This window comes from Ictalurus punctatus, chromosome 21, assembly GCF_001660625.3.
Source record: "Ictalurus punctatus breed USDA103 chromosome 21, Coco_2.0, whole genome shotgun sequence".
In the NCBI taxonomy this organism is placed as follows: domain Eukaryota; kingdom Metazoa; phylum Chordata; class Actinopteri; order Siluriformes; family Ictaluridae; genus Ictalurus; species Ictalurus punctatus.
The window spans coordinates 21,094,846-21,112,974 of record NC_030436.2 but is presented as its reverse complement, the minus strand read 5'-3'; the positions used below and the strand labels follow the sequence as shown (position 1 = coordinate 21,112,974).

Here is an 18,129-nt window from a genome sequence, read left to right as displayed (position 1 = left end):
TGGTACAGACCCCAGGTGTACAGAACCATCGCTCTCGTTATATATTTACTTAAACGTCAACACACCTGGACTGTACCGTAATGTATGGTCTTCATACTCCAGACGAACTAAAATATCAATATAAAGACTGCATGCAGGTAAAAGTAAAATGTAAAAGGACTCTCACTGTAGTGTTTGAATTAAATCAGAGTGGGTTTTATTTAAATTAAATATGTTTAAATGTTCTGCAGTAGCGTAATCACGACATGTCCACCTGTGTAACCTGCGTAGCCAGAGTGTTATTTAAATTCATTACTCCAGCGTGTGTGTGTGTGTGTGTGTGTGTGTGTGTGTAGGACTGACCTGGCTGAGCAGCTGGCCGTGGAAGATGGTGTTGAGGACTTTGAGCACCTGTTTGGAGAGTTTCCTCTGTGTGATGGGGATGACAATTCGCGTGCGTGTGTGTTGGCGTTTGGCGCCATAGCCGCCGTCTGCCTCAAGCTCCTGCTGCACCTTATCCAGCAGCTCACACAGGAACTCCTGTGCGTCCTGCTGGTCACAGCCACGGAACGCCGGGATGACGTTCCACACCGAGTGTAGCATGGCAAACGGAGACACGAGCGTCCAGCGGCCCGACCACATCACCCTGAACAGAGTGTGCAGCTCCTGGCACAGAGACACCTGCAACCACAATCACAACACAACCACAACAACAACGCAGTTTATTCAATATGCTGATCTTCAATATGGCGGCTGGTATCTCACATCATGCCGTAAATAAATGTAAATATTTACAGTTAATATATAAGGTTAATAATAATTAAAAAATTGCGACCTGCTGGCCCGATAAAGACGATGCGCGGGGGTCTTTGGGCTGCACCGGTTTCTCTCCTCCTCCTCCCATCATGCCTTGCGTTTTGGCGAGGAGCAGCTGCTCCGTCTCACACAGATCCAGTGCCAGGAAACACTCCCTGAACTTACGCAAGTGGCTCAGCACCTGTAGGATAGAGTTCATGTAGCACGTGTTGCCCAAGTTACGCAGTCCCGTGACGCCCGGCGCTAACCGCCTGCGTCGCGCTAACAGAAAAGACGAGGTGGCCCGCCTTCCGGCCACACCCGATTTCACAGTACGGAGCGCCTTTCTGGAATTCTTGCCGGGAAGTGGCGCTTTTTCGGGAGGGTCTCTGAATTTTCTCGGGATCAACGCGACGAGTGGCCGCGGCGCCTGCGTCAGGAGGCGTGCGCTTTTCCTCGGTGGTGCGTTGCCGTCGTCTCCCACGATCCTCTTCTTCATTTCTTTACGTTGCCGCCGAAGCTCCTCCTTCTCCTGTTCCAGTTTTTTCTGCTCCTCTTGCTGCCGCATCCTCCAGCGCCGGAAAGCAGTTGCGAGCAGCACACGCCGCCGGTGCCTAAGTGCAACCGGTACAAGCCCCGCCCCCTCGCCACTCACCGAGTGCGGCGACGACGACGCGGAACGCATAGAACGGCGACCGGCGTCCCGCACGGTGGACAACGCCCCCCGCAGGAGCTTCAGGTCACCCTCGGCGTTGTCGTTCAGGACGTAGTCGCCACACGCAAAGCAGAACACGTCCAGCTCTCTCACCTCCATGGCGAGCGGGTGCTGCGTCTCGCGGTAGTGCTGCAGCGAGTGCTCGTCGATGTAGCGACCGCAGGCCACATGTGAGCATTTCAGACACGCCCACACGGACTCTGTGGTGTCGCAGTCCACACAGCGCCATTTCTGAGGGTTCAGGATGGAGTGGTCTTGTCCCAAACGGAGACGGACCACATGCTTGCAGCGCTCCATCGCGCCCAAACACTCATCAGCCCTCAAGAGTCAGGAGCCACAGCACTGCGGCATGACGGGACCGGAGCTGAGGGGACACACACACACACACACACACACACACACACGTGTACAATTTATTATAATGCAAAAATACCACAACACGGATATTCCTGCTACCCACAGATTGCGTGCAATCGTGAGACGTACCATGAACGTGGACTCAAAGGGCCGATGGAGCACGCGCTCAGGCTCAAAGCAAAGATCTCCTCATCAGCGTCGACCTCGCGTCACGCTGCCCTGGAGAAACGTAAACACGCGGTCAGGTTGGTTGAACACTGTGACATCACAGAACAACCAGCGAGCAGTGTCGAGGGCCCGGTCCTCGTCCGGGAGGTCAGAGAGTTAATCTGAGGCTGAGACAGTGAACTGTGTGGTGTTGAGGCTGGAGCTGATGTTCATCTCCATCACTGAAGCACGAACACACAGACATCAAGTGAGAGAACACAACGTAAAGCCCATCACCAGAAAAACAGGAGCTTCCGGTCCGGTACTGCCACGGTGCAGTGGGGGAAAAAGCCTTAAACTCAATTCTCATGCAATGATCGTGAGCAACTGAAATATCGCGATATTTCACTTCATCGCTCTCTGACTAAAACTCGGGAATCTGTAAGCGCTCGTGCCGTTCCATCACCGCTAACTGTCTTTAAAAGTACCTCAGATTGTCTCAGTACAACAACAACACATTATTATTTTTCATTTACTGTGAGGAGACACAAATCTTTTTTTTATTTTATGAGAAAGAGAAGTGGCGCTAGCCGGGTGCCGGTACGCTAATGCTAACGCTAACTAAGCTAAGCTAGTGAGCTAGCCTAGCATCCTCAATACTTACCTCAGAACAAAGAGCGCTCTTTAGACCAAGCCTAAAGAATAACCAGTCACAAAACTTCAGTGTACAGAGTTACTGCGACAGCAAACCAGACACACGGCTCCGGGGTTTATTCATCACCGGCGAGAAAAATTATTTAGTTGAAAAATCAACTTTTGTTTTAAAATCTTTACACTAACAAACAAACAAAACAAAACAAAAAACCACCACACCGGGAGCTCGAGCTCGGATTAAAGTCCGGGATCCGCTATATAAACCAAGAGCGAGAAGAAAAATGTAAAGTTTAGAGCATCGCCATGTTCCTGCAGCTAAACCCTAAACATCTGAGAGAGAATTCTTTACAAAACTCTCCGTGTGGAATATTTTCACTCATTTCTGTGTCTGTATGCGGCTTTTTATTTACCGTCATCATCTTCCGCACGCGACCTGTCACGGATTTTTTTTTTTTTTTTTTTTGGGTTCAACCGAACCCGGACCCGGACAGAATCAGAGACTGTGTCCCAAACGGTTTCCTGCTCCCTACACAGTGCACTACATCGTTTAAAACCGGTAACGGCGCTCCACACTGTACATAGTGCACTATACATCCAATGGGGAGCCATTTGGGATTCCGTTTTCAGTCGCCTCGTTTCTGATTGGTCGTGAGCCTGATAAGCGGGGATTCTTATTGGCTGTTCGAAACGCCAGTCACACCAGACAGGCGTCAGTAACGTCGAGACGCAGAGGCGGGGCAAAGACGAGCTTCTGAGCGTGTCCGGTGAACAGAACTCGGAGGTTCTCGTCAGAAACTTCTGTTTATTATGAAAATCACTTGATGGAAGCTGAACAGGGTTTATAAACTACTTCAGAGGGAAAGTGAATACAAATGAAGACTTAAACCTGAATCCACCCTGCATACAGAATAATACATTCGTATAAAATAGTAATAACATTAACAGTTATACATACTCTCGTTCTAAAACGTTATCGTTTCTATAGTAACAGTTCGTTCACATTTTCTGTGAGGAGAAATGTGTTCATGTAACGTGTATGGAAGGAGTCTCCAGTGTCAGTGCTGTGTAACAGTCAAAGGTAAAGCTGGAACTTCTGAAGAAGTTTTCAGGACAGAGGAGCTTACGCTTCCCTGGTTTCTCGCTAACCTGCGTAACAAGCTGCGTTTTTTTATCACTGACTTGAAAAGAGAGAGAATAAAGAGAGGGCTGGTGAGGGAACGACTGTTTATAACTGCTGTAACATTAGCAAGAACAGGAACTCACTTGTTTCACGACATTAAAAGGATGATGTGATGTTATAAGAAAAGAATCAGCTTTGGGATGGTGGCAGTAACTCCGCTTTGTGTCAGCATGCATAAGGGCTCCATCGTTTTTTATTTCTTACTTAATAAATAACAATATTAATGCCACAGAACAAATCAGTTCAATTCTTTATTTTTGAAAAATTGACGTTTTCTTTACAAAAGAAAACCCCATCAAAGTTCAGTCACAATGTCTGCTCACTTGCTTCAGCATATGAAGTTTTAAAAAGTGAAGAAAACACACAGCTGAGAAACTGGAAGTGTGAGTTGTGAAGTTTTACAGCTCTTGTCCTGGTCCAGAGCTGGAAGACTTGTGTGTGTGGTTTCTTCTTTCCAGCCTGGACTATGTTTCTTTGTGCATGCGTATGTGTGTGTGTGTGTGTGTAGCTCTCAGCGCACTCCGCTCCCCGGCAGCACCTGCTGTTTGCGGATTTTGCTGAAGAGCTCGAGGTACTGGTTCATGGTGTCCATGCAGTCGGCCGGAGCGAACAGACCCTCGGCCTTACTGCTGAACACAGAGGGCAGGTCAGGAACGCTGGGGCCAAGAAAACTCTGCATGAACTCCTTCATCAGGTTCCAACAGTCACCAGGAACCACACAAGCGGAGTACTCCACCTGCACACACACACACACACACACACACACACTGTGTGTAAATTACATTAACAGTTCCCTGTTTGTTTGTGTATCTGTGTGTGTGCGTGTGTGTGTGCGAGAGAGATTTCTGACCTCCACTGAGATCCCCCGAGCGCTGGAGCTCATTGTTACCGTGCCGACCTTAATCAGGAAGTCGGCATAGCGATAGCGGGCGCCGCGGCTCTCCACCTTGTGTCCCTTAGCGTTCTGGAAGTGGCTCTTCAGCTTCACCATGAGCACGTCGAAGTTAGCGTCTGCCGCCAGCGTGGGGCCGCCATCAAACAGAGCCAGACAACTGAGAGGTGTCTCCGAGTTATGCATCACGTACAGGAGCTTAGAGGGCTGAGCTGATACACACACACACACACACACACACACACACACACACACACACACTTAAGTCACAATCCTCATTAAAAAAGCCTGAATCACTGTGATTCAAAGAATCAAAGTGACCACCCTTGTACAGTGTAAAGTGGGCGGGGCTAATCGGTTGTCACTCTTGCATAAGCCCCACCCCCACTGATCACAATGCTGATGTGATGATTTAGTAGGTGATTTTCCATTGTGTGTAGTGCAGTTAGTGTGTGTGTGTGATGTTTTACCTCCAGTGTTTGTTGTAGCATGATACGTCTCACAATCCACGAAGAAGCTGCCCTGTTTCACTGCCCCGAGCTGCTCCAGTCTCTTATGCAGCTGCTCCACCGTCTGCTGGACACTCTTCCCCTCCACCACCGGCACCTGACACACACTGATATATATATATATATATATATATATATATATATATATATATATATATATATATATATATACATATACACACACACACATACATACATACATACATACATACACACACACACACACACACACACAAGGACCATCATCACGTAAACACTGTTCATATAACCGCAAATCTTTAATGCAGAGACTTTCAAACAAATGCAAAAAAAGAAGTACAAAAATTGATACGTAAAACATTATTCTCACCATGTAACTCCCATTTTATAAAACAACTTTGAAAATGTATTCAAAATATTTCTCGCTGGCGCAAAAAAAAAAGAAGCTGCTGCGTACATTTACTTCCGGGGTCTTACAACTGCTTCCGGTTGACTCAACACAACTAACGCGAAAGGTAAATAAAAGGAAACGGTTTTGTGAATATTTATGTAGGATATTTTCGTTAATAATATTTCAGTGCAGTGTTTGAGTTTGATGTCTAAAGATGTAAGAACTATGACAAATGTAAACAGAAACAGCGCGCGTGTGTGTGCACGTGCGTGCAGGAGTGAGGCGATCTGCGCATGTGCGTTCGCCATTTGCTCCGAGGTGAGAACCCACGTGTTTGTGTTGGGACGGTGAAGGCACTCCACGCTGTGTTTACTGTGTGTTTTCGGGAGGATTTGGAAGCAGTTCGCGGTGTGGACGGTGAGGTTTAACGGTGATGCCGAAGGTGAAGCGGGGTAAAGCGGAGCGGACCCCGGGCCCTGTCCCTGTCCCTCTGGCGGATCAGATCCTGCAGGGAGACACAGCTCTCCGCTCCACACACAGAGAGAAGAAGCGCAGAGAGGAAGAGGAGGAGGAGGAGGAGGAATATGTGGACGAGAAGTTGTCCCGCAAAATCCTGCAGCAGGCCCGCATTCAGCAGGAGGAGCTGCAGGGGGAGTACGGCCTGGGTCCCGAGGTGGACAACAAGAAGAAGAATAAAAAACAGCCTTATGCACTGCTGGGTCAGACACACACACATACACACACACACACACACACACACACACACACACAGAGCGGGTTAATTAAACACACACTCATTAACCATCAGAAGATTCACCACTAGGTGTCAAAGTAGACAGATTAAAATCGTTTTCTGTAAGGAGACGTGTATGTAAGGTGTATGGAAGGAGTCTCCAGTGTCAGTGCAGAAAAAAAGATTAGTTTTCCCAATCTTCAGGTTTCTCACTAACATGCGTATTTTTTATTTTTTTAATTAACTTTAAAACAGAGACTGCTGAAGAAATGACTGTTTATAGCTGTGATAACTCTGTGGCTATTTATACAGCTATCGCTGAAGAAATCGTATTCTGCTGTCTGTGCTTGATGCGAGTGTTTGTGCCTCCGCAGGTCCGAGCAGTAAGGATGCCGAGTCGGACGAGGAGTGGCCCGAGCTGGGAGCGGAGCAGGGAGAAGGTGGTACAGATGTGGACATTGATCCGGAGGATGAAAAGGCCATCCAGATGTTCATGAACAAGAACCCACCTGTCAGGTAAACACTCGGCTCTGAGGAGTGCAGGTCAGGGGATTACAGAGACGAGCGGAGAAGTTCAGCCAAGCTGCCTTCACACTGTACGATTTTCGGCCTGATTTTGCTCTCGCGCACAGTCGCACGTCGTAACGGGATTCTTTGGTCTTGAGATGAGATCGACCGTTTTTAGAAGGCATGATGTGGCGCTTACTGGCCACCGGTTTAGCGTCACTGCTCCGGTAGTGCTCGACAACATCGTTTTCTCTGTGTGAGAAATTCCTGATTAGACTGTGAGCTTAGCTGCTGCTACGTTTTCTAAACTCCACCAATAGGACGACAGCAAACTCACAGCTACAGATATGGTAGCGGCAATGGAGAAACGTAAACGAAACATGCTAATGGACAGAAAACATCTCCTCAAGCTCACGGTGAAGTGTGTGTGTTTATGCGAACCCGTTTTCACCAGCTGATTTCCACGTGATTGATGACGTAAACAAGACGTAGTGATTCTGTTTAATCGCAGGTCTATCGCTAGAGGATCTTCATCGTATGATCTGCCATGAAGATCACGCGCTATCACGCAGTCTGTTCACGGGATCTACAGTGTGATGAGTAATAATCTAAAGAGAGCGCTGAAATCACGCCGTGTAAAGTGGCAGTAGGGATGGACGTGACCGTCCTGTGGGTAATAATGATAAACACCGGGATTTGTTTATTGAATCTGTGACATCTGACCAAAAGCAGTGAGAGGGCTCTGAAATGTAATCCAAAGTCTGAAATAAAGAAACTAACTACATCCACTACTCCAACAGCTTAGTAACTGCAGTTAGATCTACAATATAAGCTTTTGTGTGTGTGTGTGTGTGTGTGAGACAGGCGTACTTTAGCTGACATCATCATGGAGAAGATCACAGAGAAGCAGACGGAGGTGGGTACGGTGATGTCGGAGGTTTCGGGGCGGCCCATGCCTCAGCTCGACCCCCGGGTTATAGAGGTGTACAGGGGAGTCAGTAAGGTGAGGACACTCCCACACCACGCCCACAACAACGCACACCTGTGTGATGAAAAGATGGGGTAGATGGCTGTAGTGATATTCTCCGTGACTGCACTGACATTCGCACACACCTGCATAAAACTTTTGCATATTAGTGGATTGCTGCTGATGAAAGACGTGATTGGCTGCAGTCGTACCGTGGCTGCTTCTCTGTCGCTGATTGATGAATCATTTCACTGAAGTGTGGTGTAATCGTGAGGTTCGGTGCTGACTGCGGTTCTTCCTCAGGTTCTGTGTAAGTACCGCAGTGGGAAACTGCCCAAAGCGTTTAAGATCATCCCAGCACTGTCCAACTGGGAGCAGGTCCTCTACCTCACCGAGCCTGAGACATGGAGCGCCGCGGCGATGTACCAGGCCACACGGTACGACACACACACGGTTGTGAGAAAAAATAAATACACCCCATGGAAATTGTTGGCTTTTTTGACATATTTGGACGACCAACCAGCGCCTGTTAATAAAGTTGATGTAGTTGAACAAACCCACCAGAAAAATGAGCTTTTTTTAATCATTTATTCAGCAGAAATGTCAATAGATGTGTGATTCTTCTGTGAAAAAATGTAAGTACACCCTTGGCCTCAGAAGCTAGTATTGCCCCCTTTAGCAGAAATAACTTCTTGTAGGCATTTTGTATACTTGTCCACCAGGCCTGCTGGAATTTCTGAACACTCTTCCATGTAATATTCTTTCAGCTGTAAGATGTTTGAGGGTTTTCTTGCATGTTCTGCACATTTCACATCCGCCCACAACATCTCAATGGGATTCAAATCCGGGCTTTGACTCGGCCGTTCCGTAACCCTCCATTTCTTCCTTTTGAGCCGTTCCTCTGTGGATTTGCTCGTGTGCTTAGGGTTCATCCTGTCGTAAGGTCCACTTTCAGTTCAACTTTCGGACAGACGGCCTCACATTATCTTCAAGCACTCTTTGATATGATGCAGAATTCATAGTTGAATGCAAGATGTCCAGTCCCTGAGGCAGTGAAGCAAACCCAAACCATAACATTTCCACCACCGTGCTTCACAGTTGGTATGAGGTGCTTCTCCTGAAAATCTGTCTTTGGACTGCGCCAAACATGTCTGCTGTTACTGTGACCAAACACCTCTATCTTTGATTCGTCTGTCCAGAGCACATTATTCCAAAAGGTCTGGTCCTTACCTATATGCTCATTGGAAATCTGTAGTCTTGCTCGAATATACTTTTTACATAGCAAAGACTTTTTCCTGGCACGACACTCCATGCAGGTCAAATTTGCACAATCTCTTTTTTATCGTAGAAGCATGCACTTTGACACCAAGAGTTACAAGACTTACTAGCAGGTGGTCTTGTGATGAAATACTGGGGTTCATGGAGACTTCTTTTTGCATCAGACGGTCTGCTCTTGGGTTGAATTTGCTGGGACGGTCAGTCCTGGACTAATTAGCAGTTGTTATAAATCTGTGCCTTTTGTAGATGATTTTCCTTACAATGGAACGATGTATTTCAAATAATTTGGAGATCTTTTTTAACCCCTTGCCAGACTCATAGGCATCCACAACCTTTTTTCTGAAGGCCTTACAGAACTCTTTAGATCTTGGCATGATGACTCCACACACCTCAATAACAAAGGGAACACCAGACACTAGATATGAGAGGTATAAATAAGACCGGTTCCATGTGACTGATCTGTGTTGTTTGTTTGTTTTGTTTTGGTTTTTGTGTTAATTTAAATTGTGAAAATGACTACAAAATGTCAGTTTTATGTGTTATTTAATAGTGTATCACCTTTATTAATAGGCACTGTTTCAAAAAGGATCAAATGTTTGCTTGTCCAAATATGTAAAAAACAAACAAAACAATTTCCATGGGGTGTATACTTATTTTTTCTCACGACTGTGTGTGAAGCGCTGTGTCTGACTACAACTGCTTTATTTATTTATTTATTTGTTTGTTTGTTTGTTGCATCTGAACACGTGTATGCAGGATTTTTGCATCAAATCTGAAGGAGCGAATGGCTCAGCGCTTCTACAACCTCGTGCTGCTGCCGCGGATCAGAGATGACATCGCAGAGTACAAGAAGCTGAACTTCCACCTGTACAGTGCTCTGAAGAAAGCTCTGTTTAAACCTGGGGCCTGGTTTAAAGGTCGGTGTGGGTTTGGTTTAAACCCGGGTTCTGGTTTCAGTCACCGGCAAATGTTCCAGCTTGGGCTCGCGCTCCATTTTTTTAAATTTATTTTTTATTTATTTATAGAGGAACAGGATTGAATGCTGTGCAGGACACAACCACTGAATTAGTAACGGTATTAAAAATCTAACAGTTTGGGAGTTTAAACCTTATCTTTAAATATTACAGTGACGAGTTACCTTTTAAATATAAGTGTAGATATTAGATTTTGCATTGAGATTACAGCAAAACATTACATTTATTTCTTCCATGTTTTTATTTGTATGCTGTATAATTTTTTTATTATTATTATTATTATCATCTCTGAATAGTACAATATTAATATAAAGACTTGGGTTAATTTTGTCTATTTTCTTCTGTGTTGTGTAGAACAAGTTGCATAAATATATTAGAGCACTAGGGGGCAGTGTTGTTATTCACAATTGGAGAACAGACAGAAAGGGCAGTAGAGGTTTTGTGAAATGACAGTGTTATCAGTCTCAAACACGAGTCATCAGTTTCACCTGCAGAAGTCAGGAGTCCAGAGTACTCTGATGATATTTCAAACTAAACCTGATAATAAACTGCTGAGTGGAATCAGGTGACTTTGAGCAGGAAAAAAGTGACCTGTGGACCTCCAGGAGAGGAATGAACACCTGACCTAGCAGTGTTAATGAACTAATCAGAAGTAATTAATGAATTTCCCTCCTGCAGGAATCCTGATCCCGCTGTGTGAGTCAGGAACCTGCACTCTGAGGGAGGCCATCATCATTGGCAGCATCCTCACCAAGTGCTCTATACCTGTACTGCACTCCAGGTAACACACACACACACACACACACACACACACACACACACACATATACATGCACACACTCACTCACTCTCTCAGCCTGTAGATCTCAGCTGCTAGGCCACGAGCAAACAGAAACTCAGCTGTTTATATATTTGTTTTTCTTTTCACCTCACACAGTAATCTGTTTTCCTGAAATATTATTTGATCTTCTGCAAGTCTTTAAAGCTGTTGACTTGATTAAGGCAAATGTAAATTCAACCCTGTTGCATGTGCACATCCCACCTGATAAAATATGTAAAATAACCCACAACTCAGTCATATGATTATATCCTAATCTCTTATCTGGGTTTACAATATTATCACAGTATAGTATAAGAAGTATATTTATTTCTTCATGTTAGTCAGCACCTGAGGCTTAAATGAACTTTTGCTTCCTGCCATTCGGGATTAAGATTTCTAGCATACGTGATGTTTGTTTGCTCGCATCTTGCTGTTTTAAGACTGAAACATCAGGCTTGTTTGAGCGGGACTGACGCAACACTCCTTAAAACTTTAGAAATAGATAGTGGTCTTTATGACCTAAATTCTGGCTACTGATTCATCCTCTGTGCTGAGTGGAACACGGGTGAAGTGAGAGAAACAGTGACGTGGTTCGTGCTGAATGTTGTAGTATATCATATTTCCGAGAGTCACATTTTCAAGTATCTAATTGCGTCTGTGTTTTTCTGCAGTGCCGCCATGCTGAAACTGGCTGAAATGGAGTACAACGGAGCAAACAGTATTTTCCTTCGCCTGCTGCTGGATAAGAAGTATGCGCTGCCATTCCGTGTGCTGGACGCACTGATCGCTCACTTCCTGACGTTCCGGACAGAGCAGCGCGTTCTTCCTGTGCTGTGGCATCAGAGTCTGCTCACGCTGGTGCAGCGCTACAAGGCTGACCTGGCCTCCGAACAGAAGGGGGCGCTGCTGGAGCTGCTGAAGGTCCAAACACACGTGCAGATATCGGCTGAAATCAGGCGTGAGCTTCAGAACGCGGAGGCACGAGACCAGGAGGACGCCACACCTGCCATGACGATGGACTGAAAAACATAGGACTCTCAAATTAGGACTTTTGAATATAAACTGTACTCTCCCTGATGGATAGTTTAAAGGTACACTAAGCACAAATTCCCATTACTGCCAGGTAACATATTAATAAACCTATTTATTACAGCGTAATGTGTAAAAATTGTGACGGAAAATGAGAAGTCACACTATTCAGGACAGAAACAGAAGCATGTCAGTGCAGGTGAAACATTGCTGAGTGTACCTTTAACTCAACAGCTTTTTGGAATATCTTTATCAAGTAAAATGTAAAAAAAAAACATCTTCTTTCACTCAGTGTTTTGGTCACTATCACTGTACCTTTATTAATCCGCTGGCTAATCGCTAAAATAAATACACACACACACACACACACACGGCCTGTGTGGACAGTTCTGTCAAACTGAGATGTGTCCTTCTCAAGGTCAAGCTGAGGCCTGATAACACGCACTTCATTTCTGACTCTCAACTCTGTAATAAATATGAACTATAAAAACTCATCTCTGTCTTTTCTTTATATGTAATTATTTAAAACCTCAACACGCATGACAAGTACATTTTGCATCATTTAATGGGTAAAATGTCACTTAAAACCATTAAAATATTAAGAAATTTCCTTTGACAGGAAGTATTTTAGTTTATAAGCCTGGCAGATTTTGGTCAGTTTCATGCTTATTAATGCATATTCGTGTATAAAATCCACTTCCGGTCACTATTTTGTTCGGATATAAAGAAGGTACGCGTGAGGACGTGACACAACTTTCTGTGGCGCGAGACCGCGAACAGTCGCGCGCATGTATGTTTCCGCGCGGGAATAGCCCAGGCGCCATTTTAAAACCCCTCAGCCTTGAAGAAGACGGTAAAGAACAGAGTCACTGAAAAATGTTTATTATTTAAAAAGTGTCATACTAGCCGGCGCTGCCTAGGCGTCGTTTAGTCAGCGACTAGAGCTGTTTGGAATATTAGCTCAAGATCTAGCTTAAAAAAAGCACTGCTAACTGGTTAGCCTAGCGATTAAATACAGCTCATTTAAATGATAAAGGTCTCGCCTAGATTCGGAACGACTCTAGACTAGAAGTTGTCATTGTTATTTGTAGTTAATTGTCGAATGGAGTTGATTTGTCGTGAAAATGAGCAGTTCTTGTCGGCCACTGATGACTCCTCAGAGCGCAGGCCGGTTCGCGCCGGCTGTGACCCGGTTCTGACCGGAGATAACCGGGTTTGGAGAAACCTGACGAGTTTAGAGAAAAACCACACGATTTCAGAGTCTTATTTCAGCACCATACAGAGGGATGTACAGCCGTATATGAGAAGAATTTTAACTGTTTGGATGTTGCAGGTAAGATTAAATATTATACGTTTGGGGAAAAAAGAAGTAATTTTAAAACTTAAAAAGACTTCGAGTCCCACTGGGCTGTACTGTAAACCTGCTGCTTTATAGACGCAAAGACACTGATGACTAGTGATGTGTCGTTCGCGAGGGAGTCGATTCTTTGAGTCGGCTCTTGGAGGTGTACCTTAAGAGCCGACCTAGATAGCGGTGTTTATTCCCCCCTTTTCCATTTTTGTGCACACCTTTATGTTAATCAGATTTATTCAGGGTTAATGTATTTTCAACATTTGAGCCGTGTGTTTGATGCAGCGAGGATCCGTCTGCATATTTTCTCAAATAAAATGCAAATATCTACGTGTGTGTATGTGTGTGTGTGTTAATTAAAAAGTAGAACAAGGAAGCTATTTCAGCCGTTAAATAAAAACAAGCACTTGTGAAAATATATCAAACGTGATCAATTTTAGAAGGAAAAAAAAAAACACGTTAATTTGGCAACCGAAATGGGAGTCGACTCTTATTCGTGAACTCAGCCAAGTGATTTGATTCACTAAAAATGAGTCAGGATTCCCATCACTGCTCTGACATTTCTACTCTAAGGTCACATCAGGGTGTCAAAAGCTAGCATTCAGACTGAATCAGTTGTTTGTCATCCTGTTTTGTGTCTGTAAGTCTATTGATTCATCCGGAACTCGTGTTTTTAGTAGTGAATTAAAGTGACTGAACGCGTCTTGATGTCACACAGTCATACAACCGTAGTTGAAGATTTGAAGTTCCTTTGATGGGTGGAGTAAAAGAATTGTTCACAATTAGACCTCTGACTCAGTCTGGTACCTGACTTCCTGTTTTGCATTCGGCAGGTGTGTGAGGAACAGAGGTGCGAGGAGGAGGTGTTTCCGTTGGCAGTTCAGTACCTGGACAGGTACATGGCTCACTGTCTTGTGGACACATCCAGCCTACAGCTGCTCGGCACCGTCTGCATGTTCCTTGCCTCCAAACTAAGACAGACAGTTCCTCTGAGCGCCGCTAAGCTCTGCATCTACACCGACAACGCCGTCTCTGTCACACAGCTACTGGTAATTTTAATAAAGAGCTGATTATCGTACCAGCACAGTTTTATTGGTTTATGAAAAGTAGGCATCTTAACGTGTCTTTGCTGAATGGCTTTTTTTTATCCTGCCCACACCTATCACAGTGATGTATCCAAAACCTAAAGAACGTTTTTAATTTCATTCATTTTCACAATAATTTAGTTTTGTCAACAAAGAACAGGTATAGTATATGTATAGTATAGTATAGGGTATGTATAGTATAATATATGTATAGTATATGTATAGTATAGTATAGGGTATGTATAGTATAATATATGTATAGTATAGTGTAGGTATAGTACAGTAGGTATGTGTGTTCTAATACCCTGTGTGTGTGTGTGTGTGTGTGTGTGTGTAGCAGTGGGAGATAGTGGTTGTGTCTAGGCTGGACTGGGATTTGGCCTCAGTGCTGCCTTCTGACTTCCTGGAGCCACTACTGCAGGGCCTTCCCATAATTACTCATGACCTCTCAGTCCTGCGCAGACACACACACTCCTACATCGCTCTAGCTGCTACAGGTAAACACACACAGGTAGAGGTACACGTGGCCATTTAATTCCATACAGGTAAGGTGTAGCATGGTGATGGTTCTGTACACACACACACACACACAGGATCCAGAATACTGTGTGTACATCAGCCTGTTGTGTGTGTGTGTGTGTGTGTGGGATAGCCTGAGCTATGTGATGTGAAACCCCTCTCCCCCACCTGCGTTTCCTCATCCGGTAACTCAGGTAGCCCAAGGCAACAACACACATGTTATGAGATATTGCAACCATTCTTTTGGGTTCACCAGTTCCCGGCAGAGAGTGATGGTGTATGAATGGACGGGGACACACCTGTCTGAGAGACACCTGTCTGATGGAGCGTGTATATTCCTCCCAGGCCTGCGGCATAGATAGAGGGTCAGTGGGGTCACAGTGGAGGTGTGTGCGTGTGCGTGTGTGTCCATTGTGCTCTTTTTAGCAGAGCTTCTATTAATACACACACACACACACACAGAGGTTTACCAGTTCTATACGTCACTACTGAATTCTATTGTCAATTATTTAGCAGTAGATCCTGGTCAGAGCAGCTTGAATAAAAAAAACCCAATAATAATAATAATAACTCTAGCTTTGTATCTGCTTCTGTTTTACACACTACTACAGAAGTGTAGGTTCTGTGTGTGTGTGTGTGTGTGTGTGTGTGTGTGTATGTGTGTTACAGAGTTCACATTTTCAACGTATCTGCCCTCCATTGTCGCCTGTAGCTGTGCAGCTGCTGCAGTTCAGCGTCTGAACCTGCTGGAGGGCGTGTTGTCCTGCGACACACTCCTGCAGCTCATGGCTAACGTCTTAGACGCTGACCTGGTGAGACTTGAATTTACGTGACTGAAGTGCGAGTCCAAATCCATTAAAATGACCAAAGCTCCGTTTGTATCTTTTTATTAATACGTGACGTGGATAATAAGGAAGCCAGAACCTTGACCTGTTTCACGTTTTCTCATCTCCTGCGTTGTTTGAGTCGCTCTGTCGTCCCTGTTTTCCCACACGATATGCAAACAGGTTGGGTGGAGTGGCCCGGGATGGCTGTCTGTCAACAAGGAACTGCTGCCTGTTAGTAGGTGATGTAATGAACGGGGAAGAGCCGTGTTTGCTGCAGTTGCTGTTAGGGCTGCTCAATTATGGCAAAAATCATAATCACGATTATTTTGGTCACTATCGAGATCACAGTTATTAAACATGATTACTCATTGACTTTGGAAACATCATGCACTTATTATTTATCACTATTAGTGAGCTCTAGAAAGGAAATGAGCATATTTAGACCAGCTGTCATGACGCTAGAGGAAATGAGCGTTCCAATGATCGCAAATGGTGTTTCTTTTTGCTCCACATTGGACTCCATGAAACCAAATTGTTTCCAAATGACTTAGATGGTTTTATCTTTCTTGTGGACCAAAGGCTCTCTTTCTGTCATCTTGGTTCGAGCTGAACTAAAAATACCCCAGTCTGCGGGAGCGAGTTTGGGCTTTTAGGGAGGGGTGAATAATGGCTTATGGTTTTTAAAAAGATAAAACCAGAACATTGTGAAACGGAACGCGGTTCAATAATCGTTTTATCTCGATCATTTTGTTTTCATAATCGTCGGAGGCCATACTCTGAATTGAAATGCAGAATTTGATTAATCGCACAGCTCTAGTTGCTGTGGATATGGCTGTAAATATCAGTAAGGAGTGTTGTGATGGTTGATGGGTGCAGGTCGTGCGCCCGTCTACTCCAGTGTGAATAAGTTTCCATGTCAGACAAAGCACACACATTAAAGTTTTTTTTCTTCCTCTTCTGCTCAGGTGTGTCTCTGTAACTGTTACGCTGCCTTGGAGGAGACTCTGAAGCTCACTCTGCCCCCAAACTCACCCCTGTGCAGGTCTTGATCACCTGTTCACGAGGTCAGCAACACACCTGTAAGGTTCCAGGAAGTCAAACGGTCACCTCTGAGCTTTACAGAATCACTCAGACGTCTCGTTAGCTCCTGTTCGTTAGAATTGCTGTTTTATTTCACTGTAAATCAGTATGTCCGAATTGAAAAGATCAGTCAGCACACGCGTTAATTTAACACACACGTCAGTTATCTTGGCTAAATTGTAGCTTTTGGTTGATGCTACCCGTTTCTATTTTCATTTAAATTAAAACACTAAAATGATTACCATAGCTCATCTTTTAAATAGTAATTATTTTATACTACAGAGGATTGGCACCCTGTCCAGGGTGTACCCCGCCTTGTGCCCGATGCTCCCTGGGATAGGCTCCAGGTTCCCCGTGACTCTGAGAAGGATAAGCGGTGTAGAGGATGGATGGATGGATGGATGGATTATACTACAGACAATCTAAGATGCCAAAGTTTGGATTAAAGTACACTTTAATATTCAGACTGTAATTAGGATGGTTAGTGTTGTAGAATTTCACCTGTAAGCTGCACATCCACTAAATTATCTGATCATTATTTCCATTATGTCTTCTGTATTCCTTCTCGAAATAAATTAACACACCGTAGCACAAGTAACTAAGCTGCTGCTTTTCAGCTTGAGAGTTCAAAAAGCTTTTAGTTCACTAAACCACCTTTCTCTCTCTCTCTCATATATATATATATATATATATATATATATATATATATATATAAAATATATAAAATATATATATATAAAATATATATATATATATATATATATATAATATATATATATATATATATATAAAATAAATAAAAGAAATGTGTGTTTGTTTTAAATGTTAATGTTTATTGTGGGTGTTAAACCGCATGCTTGGCTCATATCCTTCACATTTTGTATGCTTTTGCACAATGTTTGAATTTCCCATTTGACCTTTGCATGCTTGACTACGGCTGCTTTCACAATGTCAATGTCTGAGTGCAACCACAGTTTTAGATTTAAATTACTGCTTAAATAATACAACACTGTTCTTTAAAAAAAAAAAATGTGTTTAATTCTTATTGTTTAACTTCATGACACACAAGTGATTAATTTGCTCTCTTTCCTCAAAGCCATGTTTTATATCAGGATAACAGTTTAAGATGTTATTTAATTTGTTATAAATTAGTATTAAAAGTTAAACAGAATGCTCTTATCGTCAGTCTCCTCTCCAGCGGCCCTCAGCTGAGTGAATCTCTCAGTATATTGTATAACTGATTATTGGTACATGCCTGATTACCATAGACAGAAGTAGATCGTTGTTAGCTTTGATCTTTGGCTTCTCAACAAACTCCAGTAATCAGACTTTATTATTTGAGCCATAAAACTAATCATAAA

At 44.0% G+C, this 18,129-nt stretch overlaps 4 protein-coding genes across 6 annotated transcripts in view; 2 read left to right on the top strand and 2 right to left on the bottom strand.

Annotated features, from left to right (window-relative positions):
• The window catches only part of usp49 (ubiquitin specific peptidase 49), a 7,388-nt gene extending 4,150 nt beyond the window's left edge, over window positions 1–3,238 (bottom strand). Inside the window, exons 1-4 of one of the 2 annotated variants that reach the window (XM_053674013.1) lie at window positions 2,658–3,238; window positions 1,976–2,065; window positions 815–1,853; window positions 343–660 (exon numbers count right to left, since the gene is read on the bottom strand). In XM_053674013.1, the coding sequence (XP_053529988.1) occupies window positions 343–660; window positions 815–1,786 (1,290 nt within the window). In that variant the 5' untranslated portion in view covers window positions 1,787–1,853; window positions 1,976–2,065; window positions 2,658–3,238. The remainder of the gene's footprint in view (window positions 1–342; window positions 661–814; window positions 1,854–1,975; window positions 2,066–2,657) is intronic. The other variant, XM_053674014.1, reaches the window with a different exon arrangement.
• Window positions 3,239–4,065: 827 nt separating this feature from the next.
• Window positions 4,066–5,684, bottom strand: med20 (mediator complex subunit 20). The gene is given in 4 exon segments (NM_001200513.1): window positions 4,066–4,563; window positions 4,678–4,931; window positions 5,190–5,335; window positions 5,578–5,684. Coding segments are annotated over 4 exon segments (639 nt in total). The 5' UTR covers window positions 5,592–5,684; the 3' UTR covers window positions 4,066–4,338.
• A 210-nt stretch (window positions 5,685–5,894) lies between these two features.
• bysl (bystin-like) lies at window positions 5,895–12,400 on the top strand. Its single transcript, XM_017496640.3, has 7 exons — window positions 5,895–6,317; window positions 6,706–6,847; window positions 7,703–7,841; window positions 8,109–8,242; window positions 9,840–10,000; window positions 10,736–10,838; window positions 11,549–12,400. The coding sequence occupies exons 1-7, from the start codon at window positions 6,032–6,034 to the stop codon at window positions 11,898–11,900; spliced, it is 1,317 nt and encodes a 438-aa protein (XP_017352129.1). The 5' UTR covers window positions 5,895–6,031; the 3' UTR covers window positions 11,901–12,400.
• A 214-nt stretch (window positions 12,401–12,614) lies between these two features.
• ccnd3 (cyclin D3) lies at window positions 12,615–17,456 on the top strand. Of its 2 annotated transcripts, none has more exons than XM_017496642.3 (7): window positions 12,615–12,759; window positions 13,067–13,239; window positions 14,091–14,306; window positions 14,680–14,839; window positions 15,531–15,673; window positions 16,654–16,767; window positions 17,051–17,456. In XM_017496642.3, the coding sequence occupies exons 1-6, from the start codon at window positions 12,699–12,701 to the stop codon at window positions 16,735–16,737; spliced, it is 837 nt and encodes a 278-aa protein (XP_017352131.1). In that variant the 5' UTR covers window positions 12,615–12,698; the 3' UTR covers window positions 16,738–16,767; window positions 17,051–17,456. The 2 variants fall into 2 exon arrangements, with proteins under 2 accessions (XP_017352131.1, XP_017352132.1); XM_017496643.3 differs by having other exon boundaries at window positions 12,658–12,759; window positions 16,654–16,752.
• Window positions 17,457–18,129: the final 673 nt, after the last annotated feature.

Excerpts from the sequence above, each read along its gene's own strand:
- bysl (XM_017496640.3), top strand. The coding sequence starts at position 6,032 with ATGCCGAAGGTGAAGCGGGGTAAAGCGGAGCGGACCCCGGGCCCTGTC. Across the intron at positions 6,318-6,705 it reads ACAGCCTTATGCACTGCTGG|GTCCGAGCAGTAAGGATGCC; the intron begins GTCAGACACACA and ends GTGCCTCCGCAG. Across the intron at positions 7,842-8,108 it reads TGTACAGGGGAGTCAGTAAG|GTTCTGTGTAAGTACCGCAG; the intron begins GTGAGGACACTC and ends GTTCTTCCTCAG.
- ccnd3 (XM_017496642.3), top strand. The coding sequence starts at position 12,699 with ATGTTTCCGCGCGGGAATAGCCCAGGCGCCATTTTAAAACCCCTCAGC. Across the intron at positions 13,240-14,090 it reads TAACTGTTTGGATGTTGCAG|GTGTGTGAGGAACAGAGGTG; the intron begins GTAAGATTAAAT and ends TGCATTCGGCAG. Across the intron at positions 14,840-15,530 it reads CATCGCTCTAGCTGCTACAG|AGTTCACATTTTCAACGTAT; the intron begins GTAAACACACAC and ends TGTGTGTTACAG.